Here is a 21,485-nt window from a genome sequence, read left to right as displayed (position 1 = left end):
TCATTAAAATTCACGAAAAATCATGTAAAATACTCACTTCAATACTAATGTACATTTTTTAATTAAACTTTAAAACGTTATTTCAATAAATAATAATATAATATAATATTCTCAATAAGCGCGCAATTCTAAATGCGATCGCAGTGCTGCCTACTGGATCCAATTGTGAACCTTACCATCTCAAGATCAACAACACATAAATAAAAAAATTAAAAAAAAAAATCTTCTATCGTTTCAAATTGTGAATCTAAACCATTCTCGAATCCCCTTGAACACACACAAAAATTTCATCAAAATCGGTCCAGCCGTTTAGGAGGAGTTCAGTTTCATACACACGCACACAAGAAATATATATATATATATATATATATATATATATATATACATATATATAAAGATTAGAGCGCACTAAAATTGTATAAAAATGTTATAGTAGTAAATTAAAGTAGATTGTAATGAAATTAAATTTGTATGAGAAAAAATACTTCTTAGCCTACTTATAAAAGGATTTTCTTTTTTTTATCATTAACAGCTGAACACGATCTCCTCAAACTTCTTACTGAAGAAAGATGATTCCGACGTTTTGAAACGAAACGTTGTTATTCATTTTTAAGCAAAGTTTTTTATACATTTTTAGTTATTAATTCATATTATTTAAGAAATCCGTGACTCTTGTACATATTCAACGGATTACTTCGACCCGTTTACACGAACTACAAGTGCAGAAGTTTTAATTGTTAAAACAAAACCAATAATTTTTTTTATAACATTTATAATCGTTTTTATTTATATAATATTTCTTAAATGCTTCCATGTTGCAATGAAAAATAATTATGGAGAAAGAGTTAAGTTGCAGGTGATTAGTTTCACACTGAACCGGTAATTCCTGGAAGCTAAACAGAAAAAAGAAAAGTTTCAAACATAATAAAAAAAAATATAGTGTTATATTAATATGAAAAATGTTATTTAATAAACTATGCTGTCACGTGTTCGCGGCTCGATCAGGATTTATGTTTATATAATTGCAATTTATTAGTTTATTAATGTAGAAGGTAAATAAAATAAGACAAATCAGTAATAATAAAAACGACAATAATAATAATCGATAATAACAAACAGTAATAATAAGAATAATAACAATAACAAAACTGTTACAATAATAATAATAAACAATAATTACACACAAAATAGAATTTAAAGTAAGGTCAGGATTTATTTACAGGAAGTAAAATCATAACCAGAATTCAGTTCGGTTTACAAAAAATATTATGACCGCTAATATTTATACTTCCAAAGACTGGTATTGTATTACTACGAAGTATGATAGATAAGTCTATGATTCTTTCGCGCAAATACCTTTCCTGTTCACCAAATAAATGACCCTATTGTTTATGAATGACTGTAACACTTATCCCTTTCACTAAATGTCTATAGTAATTCACCAAAACCACTTCCTACATCCTCCACTGTCCTCAGCGGAATTACTTGTGACGTCACCTTAATAGTTTGGAACTTGTACACACTAAATATTCGCTCCTTCACTGACTTGCATAATAACTGCTCGCTTAAACTCTTCGCGAAGTACTTACTCGCTTCATCAAAACTGACTCAACTCGTCTTCCCTGGAGTATTTATACTGCTATCCTCTTTACCTGTAGAACCAGAGCCAAGTTGAAGCATAAGAATGATCTTCAGAGACATTTTCCCATACTTTCCTACCCTGATCGGTAATTCTTTTCATGGAACATGTGTCGTAGGTGCGTCAGCGGGCAGTATTACAAAGAACGATTGTTAAACGGACCTGTTAGCCTTAGAAAAAGGATTTTTTTTAATCCCTTTCTGGATTCTTCCCATTATTGTATTTTCTACTACTTTCTTCTTAATTTGCAGGAATCCGTTACTCAAGTCCGTTATACCGGTCTTGTTACAATATGATAGCCAACCTAACATACTCCAGTTTATATATAAAACAAATATATAATTTTAACTAGTTGAAATGTTATTTCTGTTATACGGTCGATCATGTCGAGTCGTACAGAAATGAAGGTACATAAATACTTTAATAGCATCAGTTATGTAAGTGCTTGCTGAATTTAACAGACTAATTAACTCTATATAAAGTGCAGGCGGCAAACATAATGCGATGACAGACTACTGTTACATAATACGCGAAATGCTTAACTATCGGATTCTATTTAATGTAAAGTTCAACCTTTATCAAACTGTAGATATCAAACTTCGTTTTTTTTTTATACAAATGACCCTCATAACATTGAACCGAAAACAAGTGGTAACCCAAATATGCGCAGTAGTTCTACCTGGAGTATCTAAAATAGGTTGCCGCTACTAACAGTTCAGTGGAGGGGATAGAGTACCGTCGACAGTACGATGACAGATATCGTAGGTAAGAAGAACCCAGTCGCGGATCCAGCAACCCATGCCCATCAACTGAGCTTTCTAAACTTTTACAAGTAATAATGTATAAAGATTACGTTATGCCTTGTATTAGTAAGTTTTCTTAAGGATAATTTTTGTAGATATATAAAGAAACGCGCCTGATTTGAAAAACATAAATGTAATTCTCGATAAAGAAAACTTTCCAAGATATGGCAAGTAAAAAAGTAATATCTATTTTATATTTGTATACGCTTTAATTCACGTTGTTATTAAACGGATACCAGCGCATTAAAATTCAAAAAAACTTGTCGTACTCCACCCTAAAGGAATTTATTCCATTAAACTTAAAATATCCTTTTATATAAGCAATAAATATTAATCTTTATGACGTGACAGATACAGCCTTGATTGACAGCCTATTGTTAAGCAACAAGCAGGTGTCCCAAAACTGAATACAGTTCACTTTATCAAGAAATTATATTACATATTTATCAAGATCGGTCGTTAGTGAATAAATTTAAGTTTCATTTGTAAATTTGTACTTGACAACACAACGGTTGTCTTTCAAAAGCTTTCCTTCGATCTCATTTTAATTATCGAGGTGGCGTTCTTGCTTCATAACCGCAAATGTGTAGAAATAGAGAATCATGTAATCCTGTTCTGAATATTGTTCACTTCTGGACCAAATATACCCGCAACTTATTTTTGTCTTTCCGTTTTCTGTACTCGGCTCACATATTTTACCAAGAATATAATTAGGATAATCATTTATTTATATTACAATAGAGTACTGTACAGCAAATTTAAAAGGCCAATGATTAATAACTTCAATTGAGGTAGGTGAAATGCATATCAAATTTTAATTTATAGTTAGTTAATGACTGATTTACCTACGGTTTCATGCCGTTAATAAAGAAAATATTATTTCATTTAAAAGTAAATATAACGAATAAAGCTATCAAGATGTGTGTGTTGTTTTACTGTTTGCTGAAAAACGCACTTTATCTTTAAAGTTAAACTAATGTTTATGGCCATGGTATAAATTCATTATAATTATTATACCGTGTTGTTAATCTACAAAACATGACTTTCTTAACTCACGAATAAAACTTCACTTTGTGACTTTTTTAATTTATTTTTATTGATTATGTATTCCTGATTACAGAATAAAATTATTTCATAGCTCTTTATTAGATAAAAAGATTTTTTTTGTAAATATATAAATATATATATATATATATATATATATATATATACAAAATTAAATAAATTAAAAGTAATTTGAAAGTATGTTAGAATTATGTTTCTTCATGTATATTAACTGCTGATATTCTAATACTTCAGTTACATTAAATTACTTTCTTGATGTAAAACATATTTTATAAATGGTTTTATCTTTTTTTACATATACTGATATTTGCATTGAGCTGTGGGTTCTATTTTAACTGCAAGCATACCTGAAAATATATGGCATCCGTCAATATACGTCACAAACGTTTACCGTTGTATGATCAAAATTCACCGAAGAGTTAAAAAAATCTACATTAACCTTAAATAGAAATAGAAATCAACCTCCGAGTTGTAACAGTTTAAATACGCAGTACGTATAGAATATACGAAATCTATCTTCAAGTAATTTAGTATGGCATGTATTTAGATTTGGGAATGAGTTATTCGGAAATTAAACACCGTTTTACTGCTTATGCAAAATTAACTTCATTACCCGGTAAACTAATTATTTAAGTTAATTTGGACCTTTTTCGGAATCCCTCCCCCCAAAAAAACATTTAATTTTTTAACCAATCGATCAGAAATCGATGTATTTTTAATATCCAGTAAGAATTAGGTGGGAATATGCATGTTTTAAAACAAAAAAATCAAAATTGGCAGTATTTCGTTTCTTCCCCCTCATCACCCAATAAAGTTTGCAAGTTTTTCACCTGGAGGTAACTCAAAATAGCAAGAAATATTGATATTAACAATAACCAGGTTGGAGAAATAACACAATAATCAGATATAACCATTTGTATTGCCATTCTTATAACCATTTATATTTATTTATTTTATAAATATAATCTAACCAAACTTAACCTACCTTTGCTTCGATCGCTAACCTTACTAATTAACAGTAATGTTTTGAATATTTAAATAATAAATTCAGTAATCATTGCAATTATTTATTATTTAAATAATCAAAACATTGCTGATAATTAGTCGAGGTTAACGAGCGTAGGTCAAGTTTGGAGTTTGATCAGTACAGGCAGCTAGTTATTTCCTGCTATTTTGAAAGATGCATATTCCCACCTAATTCTTATTGGATATTAAAAATATATCGATTTTTGACCCATTGGTAAAAAAATTAAGTGTTTTTTTTTTTTGAGGGGGGATTCCGAAAAAAATCCGTTAATTTTTTTAAATTTATTATTTCCCGTTTGCTTTGCAACTTATACCACAGCAGTCTGGAAGCCGAATGTTCTCTTGGATACCTTTTTCTTCATCAAATGAGGTTTTCTTTGTAAAGTACGATACATAAATTTTACAATTATATACTACACAATTATATACTACATTACTCTTTATTCATTATTCAATTATTTAAACGACGGTTCCGATGGTACCGAATGTCAGATTGGCAGAATTCTGATCTGTCAAGCTAATTTGCATTCGTATAAAAAAAAAATAGCTACGTATGTAGACGAATAAAAAGGTTTACAAATTTTGAACGAAAAAAACAAATCCCATCACTTTTTTATTTTTGCCTAGCGATTATATGTACACTATAATTTTGACCTTTAGACTTAATCGATGATACAGAGCAACAATATAGTTCGTGTAACTTTTTTTATTCTGATGCACTGTAGAACGTACTGGGTGTCTACTACATTCACTTTTTATTACTAGTATCACAATGTGAACACTTTTTCTAAGTATTATAATTTTAAGAAAGAATAAATATCAAATTTTCAACTGATGTACGATTTATTAATCTCAGTCCTTCTGACGATCTGAAATTATTAATCAAAATAAAACATATAAAACTGACAATAACTAATGAATGGTTAATAACTGTAGAAGCAAAACCGAATTAAAAACGAGTAGCATAAAAGGGTTTTGTGCTGTTTTTGAATCGATGACCACATTCTTTATTCGGTTACGTACTAGTCGGTTGAAGTTTCAATGCAGTTTGTTTACTTCCATTTCTATCTACATTTACAATTTCCTCTACCAAACTTCTTTATCCGTGTTTTTATAATCATATATACCTCTTTATCGTCAAGTTTTTTCTTTTACTTTTTTTTCTTTATTCTTTACCTAAAATTGTAAACCCGTACGAATCTTTGACGGCAGCCTAACATCTCCCTTATTCTTAACATCTCAATATGACGTAACTTATTTCATTTTCGCTGAGGTCAAGAAATAATCTATACACTCTCACTCACACTTCTTGAATCATATGCGTATCATATCTGCATGTCCAGAGTAAAAAACGGGACTGTTATTACGAATTGTTTTTCAAATTAAGGCTCAAAGCGACCTTTTTGAGTTTTATTTCTAATTAATATTGTAGGATACTTGCATTGCATTGAGCATTCAATGTAATTTTACTGTGTCACAGTTAAACTCATATTCTCACTCTCTGTCGAAATGCTGAAAATCGCATCGATTTATAGAATGCCTCTTCCCAAACGAATGATTCAAGAACTGAAAGCCCAGGTTCCCAAGATTCATTACAGAAACAAGCTTGCACTAAATTTTGGCTCGATATGGTTAGACATCCTTGAGATGATGCTAAGTCAAACCAGAATTATAAAAAATCAAATTTGTATTTAAAATTTCCTATTATCTGGCTATATGGAAGACCTAAACTGTAAATTTATGTACATCTCGGAAAAAACTTCAATTTGAAATATTCATAATAAATTTCGGAACTTCTGGCTATTGGGCGCATTTCGAAGTGCCTTAGTATCTAAAAATGGCGCCAGATTCAAGAAAAAATAACGGGTAAAATACCGTTCCTATTTTTTTCTCTTTTTTTTCAAAAATAATTGTTATTCTTCACCTACGCCACTTTCCCAAAGTTTGTATTAAAATTTAGAGCTAGGTTTACAATAATTTTGTTAGAAAACTAATAAAATGTTATACTTAGTTTCTCCGCACTTTTTACTCCATACCTTGAATTAATAACTAAAAGAGAAAGTAAGTAGTGTTTTTGTGTTTTTTTTTTTTATTATTAAGGATTCGGTTTTTTCATCCAAAAACTCATCTAATGAAAATCTTTCAAATGGAAAAATTACAAATAGTTTTATGACAAAATCTTGTAAAATTTATTAATATTTTTTTTCTGGAAAAGAAAATTTTTATAAATTTTCTTACGTTCTTAGTCAGGCCCTCACCCAGTTATCATAGAAATTAGTACCAGCCCCATTATTTATTTATCAGAATCCACTTACTGCTTGTAAGAAAGAAAGATATTATACAACGCAACTCCGTTCCAGCTTCCCCGCAATCAGGTAACAGATTCTAAATTAAGACAAAAATTTACGTTTTCTTATTTTGTTTTCTTTTTTCTATTAATGCATGAATGTACAATAAAAGATTTCTAATAGACAATAAATTCTTACTTTCATAAGCACTTGGTTGGGGCTAATAAAATGAAGAAAAAACCTATAGATATGGAAAAACAAACTACGTTGTCTGGACAATAAAACATCGTTATGTTGCAGATATTGATGAATATATTACCGGTGTGAAAGATTTATTATAAGCAAATATGGTTGCCAGCTGGCTCGCTGTTAAGTTTTTTTATAACAATCTATACAATAATCTGTTAACAATTTAACGCATGTTTGTGGGCCCGGATGATCGTAAACTGAGGATTAATTAATCCTCATCCCCCTTATTAACCTTATAAATTTTTGTAGAAAAAAAACATCGATAAACAACATCCAGATGTTTTCTTTCTGTAGGTAGTGGCCGGGTATGGAAAAATATAGTCCGAATTTAAACAATTAAAAAAATATATATATTTTAGAAAAGTATAAATGAATGAAATGGCAATACGTAATTGAAGGGTCATTTACAACTAGAAAGAAATTAAATAATAACAAATTTTAAAAACGTTAATAAACATAATAATCATGTATTTCTTTCGTTAATTCTTTCCGTATTTTACTTTTAGAAAAGGTCTCAATTTTATGTACATAAGTTTGAAAATAGACACAGTAAGCTACTACCACTTGTAAAAATGTTGTCTTATTAAAACCCGGGTTAGTTAGTTTCAAACAAAATTTAAATAAAGAAAGATTTGTAAAAATATTTCAGTTAAAATTATATGAATGATTAGTGAAACAAAATGCCAAATATTTCATATTCGATAAAAAAAATTATCTTTCGTTCTTTCTTGGTAAAACTTATTTTTTAATGAAATAATTGTTTTGTATTACATATTTTCGGACCATAAATTGAAATATAAAAGTATTGATATTTTATTTAAATCTAATTTAATGATAATAAATAGCATACAGTTATATCATAAATATTTAAAGATTCAGAAAGACTTCGCTACTATAAATATAGATTTTAATATAATATCCTTTAATTCGAAAAATTACATTTCATTATTGACTTATCTTTAAATCACTTAAATGCGAAAAAATAATATTCCATTTTATATAATGAGACAAAGTTGAAATAGACTACAAAAATACATATTTAAATAAAATATGAAAACTTTTATACAACCTTATTTTAATGAACTTATATTCCAAAAAAATCAAAATAAATAATATTCATCAAAATTTGCCGATCTAAATGCCAGTTTAAAATTGCTAGTCTTAATTATCAAATGTATTGAAATAGAGAAAAAAGCTTTATAAACAATGAAACTGAAAGTAAATTTACGTTATCCTCTATTCTTAGAATAGTATAAATAATACGGTTTTTGTTTGACTTACTCAAAAAACAAGAATCCGAAGACTACCGAAGCGTATTTAGCTTGCCAAAGTATGCGTTGTACGTGAATACGCGTGCGTAGAATCCCAGACAGAACCAGAAGTCTGGTAAAAAGCGACTGACTGCTCGGTCGGCCGACAGGACGCGTGAATCGTGCGCGCTGCTGCAATGTTTACCTCCTTCCCTCGCCCACATACCGAAGCCGACAACCTGACCTACCCTTCGGCGTCGTAACTTGCGACAAGGCATGTGGCAGTAAGATTTGCTGCTTAGACATGAGGTCTTAATTGAAGGGGCAATTACTGAATAAATTATATGTCATTTACTTATTACCGTACATCGATAACTTCACGAATAAATACAGTATGAATTACGAGAGAATAAATTAGTTAAATAGTATTGAATATTTACCTGTGTATCTGAACCGGTAATTTGGGCTAAATATAATGCGACTCGGTTACAGAAATCTTACCACGCGGTGTTAATTTAAAAGTACACATTTTTTAATGTTTATCAAATGAATTTTTGAACTACTCCATCGGTCACTCATATCTGCGAACACCAGGTCAAAAGACTTGCACGTTGATATTTAGAACGCTTTCTTTTTTAATTTAGGCAACCGTTAAAAAAGAGTTTATTGAAATTTATTATCCTTATTTTTAACTTCTGTTTTGACATTTTTGGCATTTTCTTTTATGCGCTCGAATTCATTTTTTATGCATTATTTATAAATTGTTGTTTTTTTCTACATATTCGTTGAGATTGAAAGTTACGACCATCCGAACATAAGGCTAGCATTTTTTCACTCGGACACTACTAGTTTACATTAAAGCAAGACAAATTTTAGTTCATAAAGTCGTATCACTCGTGACAGATTTTCAACAAAGGTTTATAGAGTACAGTTACACGCAGCTAACGAGACATCACCTCAAGTTCACAAAGAAACATAGACTAGTAGAATATTAACAAAATGCAAACTTTTATTTATCATTTTATAATTAGGTCATCCGAAAGCAGACTTACCGTACGGAGAAAAGTAATCTATAAAGTAAAAACTACGCTTCACATTCAACTCATACATTTAATAATTCTAGACACTTAACTAATTAAAGCTAACCTAGACAATACTTCGAATAACGGAATATTATTAAGCAGGTATTTTTGTGCACAGAACAACGATTTATTAACTTTGCGTACAAATAGACAATACCAGATCGCTGTCTTTTCTGTAAGCCGTACAGGACAACACAGGTAACAGTTTTACACATTATATAATCATTAAATACGATTATTTAAACAATATTATATCATATTTTTAGATGTAAACCATATTATATCATACTTTTATGTAAATCCATGAGAAATAACAAAAAAAAGAGTGCCGGACGCATATCAGAAAAACCCCGACTTTTTTCCCCGAAAACCGTTATACCTTAGAGACAAACAATAAAATTTTAAACTTGAAAAAATATCATTAGGTGCCTCATAAAATTAATTAAAGTCCAAAATCAAGATCGTTTTAGGGAATCTCTATCGTTAAATATTACGTAGAAAAAATTAATAAAATTCTTTTTCTTTAGAATCTATTCTTTCTCGTTTGATTTATGCCAGTACATAAAAAAATATTTGTGTGCGAAATTTTATTGAAAAGAGAACAATAGAAAATTGATGACTAACATAATCAAAAAACAGTTACAGAATATTGCCAGTTTCAATTAAGTAAATACTCTGACAAACACTGCAACCCAGCAGTATTAAAATTATTGAATTGTTTTTTTTTCAAACTGCAATTCGAAACGATTTGTGTAAAGTAATTTTATTTTTTATTCTTATTGCATACTCCACTTCATCGTTACTGTTGAACAGTTGTCCTCAAGACTATCACGAAAATTATACTTTGGAAAAGTTTACCAGAGATTCAGGTAACAGATGACAGGAGAATCAAGTTACACAAAGGAGTGATTGAGACAATAGTTCAGATCTTCTAAGACAATTAAGTGCAGCAGTCGTAAGGATGGAATCACAGTAATGACCTCAACGGACTTCAGGCAGTCCTTGCCAGTGGACACGAGCTGATGAAATCAAGCCTTACTTGAGGTCACACAGCCGCATGTCAATGACCACTCGCGGTCACGACCTTCACATAAGAGGTCATACGGACACGGTAATGATCCCAAGAAACTTCAGGTAATTATTACCACAGTAGATACTGGATTATGAAGACAAAATTTGATTTAGATCATACATCATAGATTACGGCATAAAACTAAAGGCTACCTCTAAAAAAAATTATACGAGTTAAATTAAGAGACATGAGAAAACACTTTGAATGTGACTGAAACCACACAATTCACAACATTATTTATAAAAAAGAGAAGACGGTAACGTAAAAGAGACAGATCGACTAAGAGGTATATCATTAACGAGTAAACTAGGCATTTTTTTCCTACACTTTTCTTACTTTTCTTTCCTAGATTTATCTTGCTCAAACGTCTCATTTATCCACTTCGTCCTTTCATGCTAATTTTTAAATTCGTTTGGTTTTATAATTTTCTATGAAAATTTCAAATTCTTTCCGAAATTCATTCGGAGAAAATTATAATGAAAGAAATACAATCTAACGAAATAGTACTGTATTTCTTCAAATTTTTCCATTAGTGAATTTTACGGTTGTTTCCTCTGTATTTCTTTTGTTTGAAATCGTACGAGTGAAAACTTAGCGTTTCCGGACCTAGTCTATGAATTTTTTTCATATATTGATGCGAGAAAATTGTCACTAAAATACTGGATAGTTTTTTTATAATTTATAAAAAACTACATACTTGGAAACCTTTCGAATGTATGTACTCCTGAAAGTACAGTAAAAGAATTATGTGAAAAATGGATTCCTTACCAAATAAATCTAATAAAAGATTTATGGTTTTTAGTCTTGAAATACTTTTCAAAAATATCCTTCCTTGAAAAACATGAAGAGATATTTTTTGACTAGGTACATTTTAATACCCCATGTTAGCATTCATTGTAATACCAATTATTTGAAAACCTACAATCTGATAATTCCGTTAACAATCTTGATAATTCCGACAGGTAATAACATTCTGGAAATTGATAGTTGTTAATAAGAATTCCAACGACTGAAGCTGTTAAGAAACCAATTCCCGTAGATCACCTATGTTACAGAAATCTGGATAAGTTTCACTTCATAACATTTAGAGCTATTGATAGTTAATTAATGACCGTAGCGATTGATGAACTAAAAGAAATTAACAATATTTCGTTTAAATCTGAATTCTGTTCTGTAGAATGAACAATCAACAAACAGCAGCGGAAGTAGTTATAAGAATATAGTCGACTACGTGATAAAGGAAAATGCAAGTACAAAGTTCTGTATGGTACGGGGCAAATCACAGACATGTTTTTAAATGATACGGAAAATAATATATCCGTATCGTTTATAAACGGATGCCTAATCTAATTCGTGCTTAATCAGATCAGAGATTAAGCATTTTTACAAATACGTTTAAACAGTACAATATTTGAATAAAAACGGCAAAGAACTGCATTTAATTTGTTTTGGTTGACAAGTTTTTTTTTTTTTTTTAAAGTGAGAATTGTTTTTTGCTAAGTATAAAGACAGAATTAGCATATTCAGGGAAGATGTAATTTACATAATAGTAAAAAAAAAAGAAACACATGCGCAGTGCGCGTGTGTATGTTGTCTCGTAAAGAATGAAACGACACATACTTTTCATTATTAACGCTTAATGCATACGAGGTTTTCACATTGAAATGAATAACTAACCTTTTAGTAATTGCAGTGTTTATGCAAGTAAATTTATCTCCATTTATTCCGGGCGTCAACCAAGTTACTCGAACTCGAGTTCATCGACTTATAATATTAGTAGACGCTATTTTATGACCATCAACACATAAGAATGCTGGGTTAATATTATGTCAGGTTTATGACAGTGCATGATATGAATAAAGGGAAGTACGAAGTGGCATTATATCTAAATACACTTAGTTTAAATTTTTAACTTTTATATATTTTTAATAAGTATGAAATACTGCTGCAAACTCAAAATTTTTTTCTTCATCAATCGTGAAATAATTAGACAATACTATAGTAATAGACTTGTTTATTTTGATGCTAGCAGGCCTACTGCATTTATAAGAATTGATTTCTTTAATCTTCTTAACCTTCAGGCAGTTGCAGCCATAGACTAGCTGTTGGTCCTCTTTCATATTTGTGTTATATTCGCTAAGTAAGCAAGTGAGGAAGTTTATAACGTCATTTTGAAAGAAATATCCCCCAGTTTTTAAAACATGCGCTTCGTAAGAACAAAAAAATGTCATAATTTTTTATTGGATGTCGTCCCCTATTAGCCTTGCTCTTCATTTCTAATTCACCATAAATTTCTGATGAACAAGGGGAAATTCAACATTTGGTCCTAACAGACGCAAAAGTAATGATAACTAATGAATAAAAGTCATTTCCATTTTCGTGCCATTATACATAGTTTTGTTAAAGAAAAAAAAGTATTTTTGTCATCCGTTTTAACAAAAACTGGAGTGAAACAGAAGTATTTAAAAGTTTATGTCAAATTAAATTAATTATTATGATATTTGATACAATTCCTAATATGTATATAAATATAATTTACAATTACTGTAGATATTAGTTCTCCTACTGGAGTAATAATAAAAATTTATATATATATCTCATGAAGATTTTCTGATGGTTAATAAATTATTGTTATCTCAGCATTGATGATGACATAACAATAAGTACGTTAAACTATGTTAAAAAACGAAATAAGTACTTAAACAGTTACTTATCTGCATCAATACAATTCCAACATTTCAATACCTAACACCAAAATAATAAAATGTTTATTTAAAGGTTAATGGACGTTAGTAAGGAGTAAGGAGACTGATAATGGACAGAAATCATCGCAAATCAGATGATTTCATAGTCGAAAGTTCTAAGATTCAAATCCTAATATAGGCAGTTACTTTTATATGGATTTGAATACTAGATCCTGGATACCGGTGTTCTTTGGTGGTTGGATTTCAATTAATTACACATTTCAAAAATGATAGTGATACTGTACAAGACTACACTTCATTTATATTCATACATATCATCCGCATTCATCCTCTGAAGTAATACCTTACAGTAGTTCTGGAAGCTAAACAGAAAAAGAAAAGGTCTGTTACGTTTATCGTTATTGCCATATACATCCATTACAAACATTCTCTTATATGTTTCATGCTTCTGCTGTACATACACAGAACAAATCTACTTACACCTGTTTATTTCTTGAGTATAGTATTTTGCAAAGCGTCGTTGTTTATATGGTATTAGATTAAATGTAATTTATCTGATTCTTGTGTACATAAACAGTTCAGAATACGAGAATGTGTTCTTGAAATTTATCTTAACGTTTAAGTTGTTAAAAACTATTTCAACGTCCCAACGTTCGCCATTTAACTTTTTTCTTAGCTTGCACAATCATAACTCTTTTAATTGAATTTTTGCAGTTAATTTCTAACTTCATAGATGTTGAAATTAACCAATAAAAAGTCTAAACAGAAATAGGCGAGAATAAGTTAAGCTGGTATTTTCAATGCTCAGTTTTTTTTAACCTCAGACCACCGTTAGGCATTGCTTCACAGGATGAGATGAATGATTTGTAGCGTGTGAAGACGCCATGCCTCACTGGGATTCGAACCCGGGATCTCCGGTTTTAAGGCCGAGACGCTGTCACTTACGCACGGAGGCCGGTTTCAGTGTTCAGTTGGACGGAGCAAAGCAGTTAAGGGAAGGTGCAGCTGTCAACGCTACTACTGGTTTGAAACTAAACTAAGTAACAACTAACCAGCCAGACTATTGAAAGTGGTTACACATGAAAATCAGTTACATGTCATCATAAGTAGTTAGATAATTAAATTTTACTTTAAAATAAACCATATTATAAGTTTTTATAACTTTAAGCTAATGAGACATGATTACTAGTTTACTCACTATAATACAATTATATAGCACTTTAATGGATTTTTAAATAATAATCAGTTTGGTAAAGCTCAGCTGCTTATTTTTTTTCCAAAGAAATGAATTAAGTCTAGAGGTGATTTAAAAAGGTAGCTTTACTTATGTACAAATTTTTTAAGTTGGTATACCTGTTATGTTTTACCGGTCTAAGGTATGGTGTGGTTAATGTGATTGTTGGAATTATGAAAAGTACATTTTGTTCTACGTGAAAATTATTCTGTTTTGAAACTTTTTTCTATGTTCTTTAAGCTCGTGTTGTAACGATAAGAAGACAATTATTTGGTCCTTAAGCTCCTTTTTAAGGTAATTCTGTTACTAAATTCAACTGTAACCTTAAAAAGGAGAGTATTTTATGTAACCTCAAAATTGTAGATGTATTTTCTGAAGTAAAGCATAATATACGGTATGAAAATATCAAGACTAATCTTACGTAATTTCTGCACAATTTCTTCTGATAAAGAATGGAAACGTATTGTCATCTGTGATTGTTTCACAACTTACAATTAAAAATTGATTTTAGCTTTGTGTAAAATACCAATAATGATATTAAAATATTAATATATTTATATTAGTATAAAATTATAATACCAATGAACTTAACTGTTATTGGTATATTTTGTGTACCGTTTATTGTTTAAGTACTAAAATTCATTAAGTAAATAATCATTCCCCTGTAGATGAGTAATCATTTTAATCATAAACATTGCAAACAAACTACCCTCAGTCAATGAAATCTGTAAGTAGGGGTAAAATATAAAGAACATAATGCTTTTCAAATCAATTATTGTTACTTTGTAATAACAAGACATAACTTAATATTTTTTTGTACTTTGTCATGAGCATTTTATTTTTATATTTCCACTGTTTTGATTGATAACAATTTGATATTTGGAAGATTGAAAGCATGTAGATGTTCTATTTATCTACCAGTTTGTGATAGTAATAGATAATTTTAATAGTTTGTTACACAAGTAAAGGTATGTGAAGCTAGTATTAGGAATTGCGTCACATTATATTTAACATTTAATACTGATTTATCTATATGAATAGTGTTAAGTATAACTATCTTATCTCCATGTAATGTAAGAGGAATTGAAAGATGTAGGCCTTAATGTTAAAATTTGTATGTGATTATTTTTAAGTGTCTGTAAATGACTGGCAAGTGAAGTAATTGCATAAATTATAGCATGCAGTTTTATTTATTAAATTATATAGTGAAGTTTATTTTTTAAAAGTATTATATAATGTCCTGTGTATTATGCATTTTTGAATTAACTGGTTTGGTCCTGGCCATGCTTGTTAGGAAGTTCACTGTACCTAAATAAATCTCCTTGTTCTTAACATTGACTTTCTTGAAAGCGTAACATTGAAGACTTTTCAAATTGTATTGTTAAAAATAGTGCTATCTTTTTGTGATAACACTTTTTTCAGAGGTTTTAATGAAAAGCTTTACAAGCAGTATCAATGCATTATGGCTATCTTTAAAAATATCTGTTGTGGACACCACATGACTTCCTTGTACCCCTATTAAATTACATATACTTATTTTTTGTTGCTTTTCATTTAAGCTTATTTAATTTGAAAGTGAGATACAGTCCCTTAATTCTTTAAAAAAGTGGACAATTATACAATTGCATTGTGGTGGATACCACATTACATCACATTTTTTTGTGTTGCCCATATCAGCATTTTATATTAGTTTATTTATTAATTTTGTTTATGTTGCTCGAGTAGATATCTGGTATAATGAGAACATGTCGGATCCGAACCCATGGTCACATCGGTGTAAATCCCACTTCATATATATATTTTTTTAACTTTTTTTTAATTTAAATATATTGACTTAAAATAATTATTAACCTCTGTAAAAATTTTTGAATTAAAATGAAAAGTACATAAAATTTTATGAAAAAAAAAAAAAAATATATATATATATATGAAATTTGATTTGAACCGATGTGCATTCCCCTTGTAAGATACAAATATTTCATTAATTAAAATTTTATTTGGCCATAACTCTGGAACTGATGAAAATAAGTACCACTTATGATATATCGTTGAAAAGTCTCTCAATGAGGGCTTACTGCAGTTAAGAAAAATTTCAAAAACCAGATTCTTTTGTATTTTGGGCTTTTTTGGACACTGTACAGGTGATTGCAATCAAAAGGGGAGATGCACAACTAGATGCCCTAAATCCAAAATTTCAACATTTTGTGGCTAATTGTTTTTGAGTTATGCGAGATATGTACAGATGGCATGCCAAAACTAGTCAAAATGGATATTTCTGTTGAAATTTGAAAATCAAAATTTTTCACGATCACAGTACTATCTTTATTCCGTACAACAAAGTAAAAACTGAATTCAGGCTTAGATAACGTCATGTGAATTTGAAATTTTTAAAAGACAAAAAGGAAAATTTTTTTTTATAAAGGAAATTTGTGGAAAATGTCAAAAGTTTAACCAAATTGCTATAGAAATATATTCAGTCCACAAAACTCAGTGTTGAATTTTGTGGAATTATTTCATCAAATTGCAAAAAACCAAATACTGAATCCCTTAATACTTAAATATGTAAAGCATAATTTATGTAAATATGTAACTAAAATTAAATTTATTTAACTTCAGGTTTGCAACTTAATTGTTTTTCTTACTTTCAACATTTTAGAGCTTCATTAATGTCATTCTGTGTTTATTGTGTAGTGGTTCATCACATAACAGATTTGTCACACTAATTACAAGTTTTTTATTTGTAGCATATTTTATTGCATTGCTTTACATGTATTTTTTTCTGTTTTAATTTATTAGCTGTAATTTTATCTATGGAAAGTATTATTTACTGAATTAATTGGTAGTTTTCTGTTTTCATAAAACTAATTAATTTTCTTTATATATGTAGATACATTTATTCATAATGTCGGAAACTGACTTCAGTGAACTACTGAGACAAGCTGAGCAACTATCAGCTTTTGCAGATGGTGCTGAACAGCTTCCTCGTGTTGAGCGTTCATTGCGGCAAGTCTTGGATGCTTCACATGAACTATGGTCACATGTTACCACTACAGGTGCTCAGGATATACAGGCGTTAGTATTTTTATTTATCATACAAATTAATATAGTTTACTTTTCTGTCAATCTGTGGTTTCCTATATAATATTAAATTGCATTTGTATTTCAAATCTGGACACTAACTGTTTCAATGTTATGAGCACTAGTTTAAATATACATAGTAAAGGTCCAATTATCCAGGATTGATTATCTGGTTTGTGACAACCAGGGTTTTAAGGCTTAAAAGTTCTATTTTTCATTTTTAAGAACACATAATTAGTACCTAGATTCTGCACAGTCTCTAGATATTAAAAAGTTTTAAAGCTGAATTTTTTTATTTCATGGACTCTCCTATAAAACTTAATTCTTTATATGTGTTTCACAGTTTTGAGACTGCTTTACTGAGAAATTCATTGAATCTTCAGCTTTCTTGGGATCTAAAATGCTGATCCCTAAAATTCAACTGGTTATGGTATATAACCATAAGTAGCTCTGAATTTTCCTGGTCTGGGGTGGAAATGGAATGCTACTGTATTCAATTTTTTCTAAGATTTTATATTCTATTTATATCATATTTACCCATCTTAAGAAGGAGATAAAAGTTTATGAAAAGTATCAAATTGATTGCTGTCTTGTCAAAAATAATTATTTTCTAATTCAGATTGTTAATATTTTTATATTATTTTGGATACAGCTATGCTTAATTTTTTTGTTTCTTTTTTTTTTTAATTTTAGTAATCTGCTTTTGGGTACAAAAGGTGTAGATTTGCCCCAGTTAACACAAAAATTGGAAACTCTTAGCGCAAGGAAAACATTTGAACCTTTACAGCCAATACCAGATAGCGATATTCAGAATTTCTTGAAAAATGAAGCCGAAAATGCTACCATTTCTCTTATTGAATCTACCCATCATAAGGTAATGTAAACTTTATATTGAAAGTATAACTAATATTTTTTAATTGATTTTTTAAATAAATTTAAATGTTCTGTGTTAGACTGTATAGTAGACTGTTCTGTAGTTTTTTAAGTTTATTAAATCTTTTTATTATATACAGATAATGGCTAATAAAGAAAAAAAATCTGACGTGGACAACACATGGCTTCCTTGTACATCTATTAACCTTTTTTTTTTTTTTTTAAATAAAAAGTACATAAAATTTTATTTCATTAAAAACTTCTGATATTTTTTCGTATTTTTTATTATTTTTTTATTTAATTATTATTCATCGTAATCTTTTTTTACAATGAGAAGTTAATGATTATTAATAAATCATCAGTATATTAAATTTAGAAAAAAAAAAGGTGAAGTCTGATTCGAATCAATGTGCCTAAGATCCAAATATTTCATTAATTAATATTTTATTTGGCTATAACTCTGGAACGAATGAAAATAAGTACCACTTATTTTGGTTTTCTTATTATTTTGGTTTTCAGATTTCAACGGAAATATCCATTTTGACCACCCGTGAATCCATTTTGACTGGTTTCGGCGTGATCTGTACTTATGTATTTCACATAACTCAAAAATGATTAGCTGTAGGATGTTGAAATTTTGGATTTAGGACTTTTTCTTAACTGCAGTAATAAGACCTCATTAAGGGCTTTTCAATGATATATTATAGGTGGTTCTTATTTTCATTGGTTCCAGAGTTATACCCAAATAAAATTTTAATTGAATATTTGGATCTTACAAGAGAAAGGCACATCGGTTCAAATCTGACTTCATCTCCTTTCTTTTTTTTTTTAGTTTAAATATATTGATTTATTAATAATAATTTAATAACAATAAAAATATATATATGCGAAAAAATATCAGAAGTTGTTAATGAAATAAAATTTTATGTACTTTTCATTTTATATTTATTTGGTGTACAAGGAAGTCATGTGGTATCCACATCAGATTTTTTATTTACCAAATGTCCTCATTAGGGTTCATTTGGCCTATTGTTTCTGATAATAATTTTGCTTTTAATACAGATTCTTTTTATGTTACATCAACTACTTCTGCATTTCAGTTGCAGAAAATGTTCTGCTAAAATTACTTTTATCAGAGTAACTTTTTGTAGTCCATTTTTCTGGAGTCTGAAAACTATCTTATTATTCCAATTACCCTTTTCAATTTCTCTTTCCAAATACAAAAAAAAAAAAATGGCAATAGCCATATTAAATAAGAATGTTTATGCAGTAATTGTTGTCTCTTTTAGAATGATATCATTTTTTTTTTGTTTTATTAGTCAACTAAGTCCAAACAATCAGAGACTTGGGATTATCTTGTAAAAATGATGTTTCATTTTTCTCTACAGACTACCTAAAGGAGTCAAGTCAAGCAAACTTGGTGGCTAAATGCCCTCTCAGATTAATTTGCTTCTGAACTTAACAAGTCAATAGCATCATGGTGACTATGCTATACGGGTAATATCTTACAGGACGTAGCCATATAAAATTTTACCTGTTATTATACAATGAAAGTCTATATGACTAATCCACAAAAAGTTTCCTGCAGTTCAAGTATCAAAGAATATGGGGCCATTCATTTTAAATTCTCTTAATCATCAATAACAATTGCTTGGTATAGCCCATTTATTTCAGATTGTTCTATTTTGTTACCTTGTAGAGATCCAAACTCTGGTGTCTTATATTCTTTGCTTGCACTGTTTTATTATATCTTACTTACTATCCCAATTTACAAAAAAAAAAAACTTCTTTGGACTAGAGATAATGCATTGCATTTTTATGTAGCATTTCTTTCTCTTTTCACATTTGCAGTTTATCAGATCTCAAAATGCCCTCCATGATTTTGTTTTATGAAATGTATCAAACATTATGTTGATAGTTAAAAATTGTAAATTGTTAAATTTGTCACGCATTAACCATTGTGTTATGCGTTAGTACTGTATAAAAAACTTCTATATATTCATCTGTATTTAAAATACTTGTTGTATTAGCAGCACAAAGCCTTGATTGGTAAAAAAATTCAAATTCTGTGATGTATGTAATAATGTGATGACAACCTTGGGCACAGTATGAAAGAAAGGAAGGGAAGAAATGCAAGAAACATGTCAAATTATGTAGACTATGGTTATATTTTAGAACACTTGTGGTATTATTATAAACTTCATGAAAGAGCTGTTTTTTAGCTCATTTTTTTCACTACCTAATAATGTATGATGCACTTTAATTTTTCCCCTTTGTGAAACATCCTGAAACATAAATATTTAATTCATTTTATACCAGAATACAAGATTTTTATTTAGTATCATATTTAGTGTAGGTATCATATTTAGTGTAGAATATGGTTTTTTGTCCTTTGTTCTGTTACAAAGGTAAGATGTGATAGAATACAGTTGGTCAAGTACTTTTAAAACATTTTTTTTTATTTTTAAAAATAAACATCCTTAAATAACACTGAAAATATGCATTTTATAAATTTATAAAAGGGGAAATCCTGGGAAAGTCCCGTCAGGGTGATTGAAACCAAAGGTGATAATATTTAAAAAAGGTGACAGTGAGAAATGTGAAAATTATAGAGACATAAGTTTGCTGGACAGTGCATATAAGCTATATCCCAGGATTCTCAATAATAGGCTGAAAATTACAGCTGAACATGTAATAGGAAAAGAACAAATGGGATTCAGAAAAGACCGTCCAACAATGAATGCAGTCTTTACATTAAAACAGCTGATTGAGAAAAGAAGGTAATTTAACCTGGAAACTCATATAGCCTGTGTTGACATTGAAAAAAGCATTCAACAACCTATATAGAGGGAAAATACGGAACCATAAAGAGTTTATACAGAAGCACCACTGTGGTTATCACTACAGATGGACAAAGATTGGAACATGTCAAAACAAATAAGCGTGTGAGACAAGGTTGTTGTATCGCTCTGACAATTTATATATGATAATTATTATGACAAGAGTATAGCTAGGCTGTATGTCTGTCTATATCAGTGCGGTAGACCTAATAGTCATAGACACAGGCTTAGTCGACAGCCAGAAGATTGGTGCCAGCATGGCACCAAGTTGGTGCGTTGGT

The 21,485-nt window shown here is 29.5% G+C and overlaps 2 protein-coding genes across 2 annotated transcripts in view; one reads left to right on the top strand and one right to left on the bottom strand.

Annotated features, from left to right (window-relative positions):
• LOC142320336 (epidermal growth factor-like protein 8) overlaps positions 1-8,520 on the bottom strand; it is a 41,936-nt gene extending 33,416 nt beyond the window's left edge. The window contains exon 1 of the mRNA XM_075358042.1: positions 8,352-8,520. The gene's annotated coding sequence lies outside the window, so the exon portion shown is untranslated. The remainder of the gene's footprint in view (positions 1-8,351) is intronic.
• A 6,025-nt stretch (positions 8,521-14,545) lies between these two features.
• LOC142319514 (nuclear pore complex protein Nup93-like) overlaps positions 14,546-21,485 on the top strand; it is a 57,817-nt gene continuing 50,877 nt past the window's right edge. Inside the window, exons 1-3 of the mRNA XM_075356878.1 lie at positions 14,546-14,707; positions 17,301-17,485; positions 18,185-18,365. Coding sequence (XP_075212993.1) covers positions 17,316-17,485; positions 18,185-18,365 — 351 coding nt within the window. The 5' untranslated portion in view covers positions 14,546-14,707; positions 17,301-17,315. The remainder of the gene's footprint in view (positions 14,708-17,300; positions 17,486-18,184; positions 18,366-21,485) is intronic.

The sequence above is a fragment of the Lycorma delicatula genome, chromosome 2 (genome assembly GCF_047948215.1).
Source record: "Lycorma delicatula isolate Av1 chromosome 2, ASM4794821v1, whole genome shotgun sequence".
In the NCBI taxonomy this organism is placed as follows: Eukaryota; Metazoa; Arthropoda; class Insecta; order Hemiptera; family Fulgoridae; genus Lycorma; species Lycorma delicatula.
Note: the sequence above shows the minus strand (reverse complement) of the source record. Positions and strands in the feature narration are given on the sequence as shown.